The 8,106-nt window shown below is 48.9% G+C and overlaps 1 protein-coding gene across 1 annotated transcript; it reads left to right on the forward strand.

Moving 5' to 3' along the window:
• The first annotated feature begins 2,614 nt into the window (after positions 1 to 2,614).
• Positions 2,615 to 5,704, forward strand: LOC122561024 (2-aminoethanethiol dioxygenase a). The gene has a single exon (XM_043712307.2). It carries the CDS (start codon positions 2,676 to 2,678, stop codon positions 3,465 to 3,467), a length of 792 nt encoding a protein of 263 aa, XP_043568242.1. The 5' UTR covers positions 2,615 to 2,675; the 3' UTR covers positions 3,468 to 5,704.
• The last annotated feature ends 2,402 nt before the right edge of the window (positions 5,705 to 8,106 follow it).

Raw genomic sequence — 8,106 nt, forward strand, 5'->3', positions numbered from 1 at the left:
CCTTCAGGCAGTGTAGCAGGTGCTGTACACTGTCCACCTTCAGGCTGTGCAGCGGGTGCTGTACACTGACCCCCTTCAGGCTGTGCAGCGGGTGCTGTACACTGTCCACCTTCAGGCTGTGCAGTGGGTGCTGTACACTGTCCACCTTCAGGAAGTGCACTGGGTGCTGCACACTGTCCACCTTCAGGCAGTGCACTGGGTGCGGCACACTGTCCAGCTACAGGCTGTGCAGCGGGTGCCGTACACTGTCCACCTTCAGGCAGTGCAGCGGGTGCCGTACACTGTCCACCTTCAGGCTGTGCGCTGGGTGTTGTACACTGTCCACCTACAAGCTGTGCAGCGGGTGCCTTACTCTGTCCACCTTCAGGCAGTGCAGCGGGTGCTGCACACTGTCCACCTTCAGGCTGTGCAGCGGGTGCTGTACACTGTCCGCCTTCAGGCAGTGCAGTGGGTGCCGTACACTGTCCACCTTCAGGCAGTGCAGTGGGTGCCGTACACTGTCCCCCTTCAGTCTGTGCAGCGGGTGCCGTACACTGTCCACCTTCAGGCAGTTCAGCGGGTGCCGTACACTGTCCACCTTCAGGCAGTTCAGCGGGTGCTGCACACTGTCCCCCTTGAGGCTGTGCAGCGGGTGCTGTACACTGTCCGCCTTCAGGCAGTGCAGTGGGTGCCGTACACTGTCCCCCTTCAGTCTGTGCAGCGGGTGCCGTACACTGTCCACCTTCAGGCAGTTCAGCGGGTGCCGTACACTGTCCACCTTCAGGCAGTTCAGCGGGTGCTGCACACTGTCCCCCTTGAGGCTGTGCAGCGGGTGCTGTACACTGTCCGCCTTCAGGCAGTGCAGTGGGTGCCGTACACTGTCCACCTTCAGGCAGAGCAGTGGGTGCCGTACACTGTCCCCCTTCAGTCTGTGCAGCGGGTGCCGTACACTGTCCACCTTCAGGCAGTTCAGCGGGTGCCGTACACTGTCCGCCTTCAGGCAGTGCACTGGGTGCTGCACACTGTCCACCTTCAGGCTGTGTAGCGGGTGCTGTACACTGTCCCCCTTCAGGCTGTGCAGCAGGTGCTGTACACTGTCCGCCTTCAGGCAGTGCACTGGGTGCTGTACACTGTTCACCTTCAGGCAGTGCAGTGGGTGCTGTCACTGTCCACCTTCAGGCAGTGCACTGGGTGCCGTACACTGTCTACCTTCAGGCAGTGCAGTGGGTGCCGTACACTGTCCACCTTCAGGCAGTGCAATGGGTGCCGTACACTGTCCCCCTTCAGGCTGTGCAGCGGGTGCCGTACACTGTCCACCTTCAGGCAGTTCAGCGGGTGCCGTACACTGTCCGCCTTCAGGCTGTGCACTGGGTGCTGCACACTGTCCGCCTTCAGGCAGTGCACTGGGTGCTGCACACTGTCCACCTTCAGGCAGTGTAGCGGGTGCTGTACACTGTCCGCCTTCAGGTAGTGCACTGGATGCTGCACACTGTCCACCTTCAGGCAGTGCACTGGGTGCTGCACACTGTCCACCTTCAGGCTGTGCAGCGGATGCTGTGCCCACCGTGGGTGGCACGATGGCACAGTGGTTAGCACTGCTGCCTCACAGCGCCAGAGACCCGGGTTCAATTCCCGCCTCAGGCGACTGACTGTGTGGAGTTTGCACGTTCTCCCCGTGTCTGCGTGGGTTTCCTCCAGGTGCTCCGGTTTCCTCCCACAGTCCAAAGATGTGCAGGGTCAGGTGAAATGGCCATACTAAATTGCCCGTAGTGTTAGGTTAGGGGTAAATGTAGGGGTATGGGTGGGTTTCGCTTCGGCGGGTCGGTGTGGACTTGTTGGGCACACTGTAATCTAATCTAATTTAATCTAATCGACACTGCCCACCTTCAGGCAATGCACTGGGTGCTGTACACTGTCCACCTTCACCCAGTGCACTGGGTGCTGCACACTGTCCACCTTCAGGCTGTGCAGCGGGTGCTGTCTCCTGCTTGCTCCGCTGCCTCAGGGTTCAGGGAGAGTCAGGAAACTACAAATCCCAGGAGGGTAGACATTTTGACGCAAATAGCAACGTGATGACATCATGATCCTTGAAGCCGTTCGGTGACGGTTGGCAGCACGTGACTGTGGACGTGCGGAGCGCGGAGAACGTGTCCGGGGATTGACTGGAGAGTGCACTGACCGGAGCCGGGGCTCGGAGCTCGGACACTGACCGGGGGCGGACACCGGACACTGACCGGATCCCTGGTGGGGGGCGGGGAGCGGATACCGGACACTGTCCGGAGCCGGGGGGCGGGGAGCGGACACTGACCGGGGGCGGGGCTCGGGGAGCGGACACCGGACACTGTCCGGAGCCGGGGGGCGGGGCTCGAGGGGCGGACACTGTCCGGTGCCGGGGGGGCGGGGCCTGGTCACTGACCGGGGGTTGGGAGCGGACACTGTCCGGAGCCGGGGGGCGGGGAGCGGACACTGACCGGGGGCGGACACTGTCCGGAGCCGGGGGGCGGGGCTCGAGGGGCGGACACTGTCCGGAGCCGGGGGGGCGGACACTGTCCGGAGCCGGGGGGGCGGGGCCCGGTCACTGACCGGGGGCGGGGAGCGGACACTGTCCGGAGCCGGGGGGCGGGGCTCGGGGAGCCGGCGGTGACTGGGCCGGAGCGTGGCCCGAGGCCGCCAGCCTCCTCCCTGGTGGCTGGACCATGCCGGGGGACCGCATGGCGACCTCCCTGATCCAGAAGATCGCCCGCCAGGCCCGCACCACCTTCAAGCTGCTGCCTCTGGCCGAGGCCGGGCCCGGTTCGGCGCCGGGGCCTGGGGCTTTCCAGGACAACCTGAGCCAGCTGAGCTCGCTGCTGGAGAAGGTGAAGGCCGAGGACCTGAACCTGACGCCCCGCAGGAACCAGGGCCCGCGGCAGGCCGGGCCCCCGGTCACCTACATGCACATCTGCGAGAGCGAGCAGTTCTCCATGGGGGTGTTCCTGCTGCAGGCTGGAGCCTGCATCCCGCTGCACGACCACCCGGGGATGCACGGCCTGCTCAAGGTGCTCTACGGCAGCGTGGCCATCGAGTGCTTCGACAAGGACGACGGCGAGCAGGCCGCGGCTGGCGTCCAGTTCAACCCGCCCCTGCTGCAGGGCCAGCGGGCCAGCCTCCGCCGCTCGCTGCGCTCCTCCAGCCGCCTCCTGGATCAGGCGAGCGGGCCGTGCCTCCTCACCCCGCGGCTCAGCAACATGCACCGGATCGAGGCGCCGAACGGGCCGGCCGCTTTCCTGGACATTCTGGCGCCGCCTTACGACCCCGAGGCCGGCAGGGACTGTCATTACTTCAAGGTGCTGCAGCCGGTGCCGGGCAAAGCCAGCAGCCCAGCTCCCCCCGAGCAGGAGGCCGTTTGGCTGCTGGAGGTGCCGCAACCCGCCGACTTCTGGTGCGGAGGAGAACCTTATCCCGGTCCCCAGGTGGTACCTGACCGAGAAGCGAGCCCGAAGGAATAGTCATGTACCCATTTACAGTGAAGAACCCTTCACGAACTCTTCAGCCAAGCTCACTTCGCCCCCTACCCCCTGCATGGTTAATGCTCTTTTTCATGTTGCAGAGTCGACCCAACCTTTAATAACTTTGTTCATAGCCACACCAAAAACCAATATCCTCAAACTCTTCTGGAGAGGAATGAAAACAAAACTTTGCGCCTGGACCTTTCAAGTTAAAAGTAGAAAAATTGTGTATTCATTCACATCTATTGATTCTGTGCAGTAACATTTTCGATCCAGAAAATGCTAGTGAAGCTCAGCCTGTCTGAGGAGAGAAGGAATCTGTGTTGAGTATATGTATTCAGGATATGAGATATTATATAATGGATCTGTCCAGCCTTTTTTTTCAGATTGTCAGACCAGCACTTAATTGGTAAACATCCTAGTGATTTTATTGAGAGTGCAACCAATCATCCAAAATGTCGTGTTTACCTGGAATGCAGACTTTATAAATACTCAGAAGTGGAGGTTGATCAGTTCAGTTGTTTTCTGAAGTATGGAAATTTCTGAGGACATAACTTTATTTCTTTTCCCAGTAAGAACAAAACACTATTGGTAGAAATACTATGAATTCATGTTTTGTATTCATGTGTGAACAACTGTATTTTCATATGAACTCTGTTTTAACTGTTTCCAAAGCAGTCATCAACCTGAACTTGACAGCCACAGAAGGTACAGGTGGACAAACATCTTAAAATTTCTCGCTTCCTTTGAAACCAGTTGCCTCCAGAATTCACCACCCGCCCCCTCTAAGCACTGCTTCTTTTTTGTTTAATGTCATATATGCTACCGTTTTGGCATAAGTATTTTAAGAAAGGAGTCATCAGGAGTTCAATGCCCATACTGTTTACCAGCACCTGGGCCTGTTTGTCTTGTATATTTACTGTGATGCTACGTCAAATGCGTTATCAGAGAATCATTTTGCACTTTGGATTCCAAAATGCTGACCTTAACAATGTTAGCCAGCAATTTAGTCAATAAAATCTGTTATTCTACGCAACATCCAGATATATGAAATGTTGAAAGGTTTTGGAAGTGGTAGTAAAGAAATTCTTACTGACATGTTCATGAAACTACTGTGAAATTAAAGCGTTGTTGATATGGAGGGCTGTGGGAACTGTTTGTTTAGCTCTGTACAGCACTTCCTTGTTAGCGCTGATATGGTGGCTTGATTTTCAAAAGCAACGTGACAACTGGTTGGAAACAATTATTTTGGTTTAGTCACTATGTAATAACTGTGACTGCGCGACAAAGCGCTCATTTAGAATTAGTTATCAAGATTATTGTATACATTTAAACTTTTTTTTTAAAACTGAGAGTAGGATTTTCTTATAAATCCGCAATGCCAATTTATTGCAAAATCTGCTTGGAATGACTGTCTTTATAAATATTGGGAAAGAAGACTAAATGTAGCCATAAAAGGGAAACATAACCAAAGGCTAACTTCATAACCAGCAGTAACCTAAGAAGCAAAGGGCTGAGATTTTCTATTCATGTTGGCCATAATTTTCAAACATAACTTCAAATAAGATATCCACTGAAATATTTTTAATTCACCCAGCTGCAACATGTGACATGTTCCCTTTCAGAACCCCCACTGCTGGAAGCTCGTCTGATATGACTGTGCAGCCTTGTGCTACATTGCAGCTCTATAATGATTGTGTGCCCCCTTCCCTGCTATATTCCCTTTTTGGTTTGTTGAGTTCTGCACTATTAGAAGTACATTATTTTTATTTGAAATAATACCTTAGCCTTTAAGGAGTGGATATGATTTTATTGCAAGAGCTATGAAACTGTGGAAAGGTGAAAATTGGACTTATTGAAATAAGTTATGTAATTGTCCTGCCTAAGTGGTTGTTTTTTTGTAAGTATAGTGTTGAGTAAAAGTTGTCCATGTAGTTTTGCATGCTGTGGTCCATAATCCTCAATGCAGTTTATTTAGTACTCCATGTGAAAATACAATGCAGAACAAAATGTTTAGCCATTTCTTTTATTCAGTATTGTATAAATAAAATGGAGTAGAGAAATATGGTTTTTGGTTCACTTAGCTGAGTTATGCTGTTTATATTGGTGGAGTAAAAATCATATCTGCTTTTTATGTATTATCTTTAGATTGTACTATTTCAGCAGTACAGGTATATGACAAAAGATATTCACTTTATTAGAAAATATTCTTGAGCAATAAAATGTATAGCATGTGATTTACTGATGCTGTATTCTTCAAAATGTTAATACTGGAAGTTTAAGCACCCTGAGCATTGTTCTAAATGTAATGTGGTCGCTCATTTCATTACAAATTCCCAAACATTCATTCTCATATTTGAGTGATGCATGAGCAATCTTAAGAGTTGCTGGGTAGTAACTGAAGTGCTTTTGGTACAAAGCCATCTAAACTCCTGAGGTTTTGACCCAAATCACTAGAGCTGAGTGCACAAACCAGAAGCATTGATGATTGTTCAATCAGTAAAGCAATGCATGGGTTGACTAAATGTAAAGTTAGTTTATAGGAAAATGTGAGTGGTTCACATTAATGGCTGGTGGTTGCTCCACTAGGCTTTCAATTGATGAACAGAAGTTCAGGATTTTGGAAATAAACATTTCTGCTTCAGTAAATATTTGTTTTCAGTAAATATTTGGGTGAGGCCTAGCCAGCAACAACTTTACTTCGCACTGCAACCATCATCATTCTTACATAGTTAAAATGTAGATAAAGCATTTTTTAAAATACCAGCATAATAGTCGAACCAAACAGTTGAGCAGCAGAATGGAATAAAGATATAAATTGGTCTTTAAAAATATGGAATGTTTCTGTTTAGTCAAGTTGTAATAACAGATAAAACAATATTCTTTAAGATTTGTTGTGGTAAGCTTTCAACTGGACACATGCATGAGAGGTAATATCATAATCCTGGCCTGTGCTTGTGAACTTGGCTCTTTTTTTAGTTGAATGAGAAGTCCATGAGTTTAACCTATTTTCCAGGGAGTGCTACATTGCCAAAAGTACCATATTTCAGAATGAGACTTTAAACCAAGGCTTTCTATCTGTCCTCGGGTGGATGTAAAAGATACATGGTACTAGTTGAAGAACAGGAAAGTGCTTGTGTTATCCTGGGTAAAGTCTGTCCCTCAGCCTCTAATGGGTCACTTTGTTTCAAGGGCCTATCTGTAAGGAAGTTGCTCTTTTAAAACGCCTCCACATCTGTGTGTGCAATTGAGAAGTCACTAATTAACAATGAAGCACTGAATTATTTTGATGTTAAAAGGTACCCATGTACTTTTCAGGTGCCAGTTCATTTTGTTTTAATGGAACCAATATGGGGAATGAAACCTAACAGGTCACATTGCTTCTATGCTAGACAGAGGATTTGGATCCTGATCAATAACAGTCATTCAGGTTTCCCTGCTACATCTGACTGTCTGGCATTCTATTTCTACCTGACCTGCCTAACTCATCCAGTCTTAAGGTTTTTATCCTGTGTGTGCTTGATCAATTCCTCCCTTATCAGAATTTCATGCTTGATGTCTTCCTCTTCCTTTTTCTGTGCTTAACTTGGGGTCAATTTTTATATATGGCCTGAGGTGTTAACACCACTGTCTATGAACCAATGTCAAATCATTAGTATAGTGGCTGGAGAGATTCCAGCATGTGCCAAAATACTGCACACCCTATTGTTTCTCTCCTCTGAGCAGATTGAACTCAGTCATGCACACTGTGAGATCTTGTTCTTTGACAGTAAAATCAACAGTTTCCATTTACAACTTTATTTGTCCCATTCTCATTGTTTGTTTGCTTCTAAATCACTCAGCCAGATCTCCAGGCTTAGATCTGACAATACACATTTCCTGTACTAAATCCTATGCGATGTCATTCTAATTGCTTGACCTTGGCAGCTCTCATTTTCTCCTCATCCTAGTGTATTGTGATAGATTAATTTTTAGCATCTATATAGATCGTGTCATGCATTAACCTTTTTGTTTCTTGCTGCAAGCTGAAGCAACTCAATGTTTCTGTTTGTGTCATCTGATTGTCTATAGTATGATCACTCCCTTCACAGCACCATCTATGACAAAATTTCCAATCATCACAGCCTTGCATTTTGAAGTTTTCTACCTAAGTCCTTCCATCTTCCATCCATATCCACATTGTTACAGTGACTGTGTTTCAGAAGTACTTTGTTGACTTATAAAACACTTTAGGATGTGTTGAATGGTGCTATGTGAATGAGTGCAAGTCATTTGAATTCGTTGAAATAAAATCATGAATCTCAGGTGTTTCAAAACTTTGTTGAAGTGCATTGATTATAAAGTGGGTCATAAAATGGGTTGATTCACCATAACCCTGTTTTGCCATCAGTCGCCATGTTTCTGCTCTATATGCATGTGGGTGTTATTTTGCCAGGGTTACTGATGCACTAAATAGTAGTGCAAGCTGGTCTTCTGTCCATGCAGCCCACGCACCCTCACACCCCCCACTACCCCCTTCATAATAGTGGAAAGATATTTTATGGATTTGGAATGTTTCACATTGAAATTCAATATCAATTCTCAGTCAGTTGTAGGAAATACTGGAGAAAACATATGAAAATTGCTTTTGTCCATTACT

The sequence above is a fragment of the Chiloscyllium plagiosum genome, unplaced genomic scaffold (genome assembly GCF_037043375.1).
Source record: "Chiloscyllium plagiosum isolate Xiang-an unplaced genomic scaffold, Cpla_swu_hap1 HiC_scaffold_22, whole genome shotgun sequence".
Taxonomy (NCBI): domain Eukaryota; kingdom Metazoa; phylum Chordata; class Chondrichthyes; order Orectolobiformes; family Hemiscylliidae; genus Chiloscyllium; species Chiloscyllium plagiosum.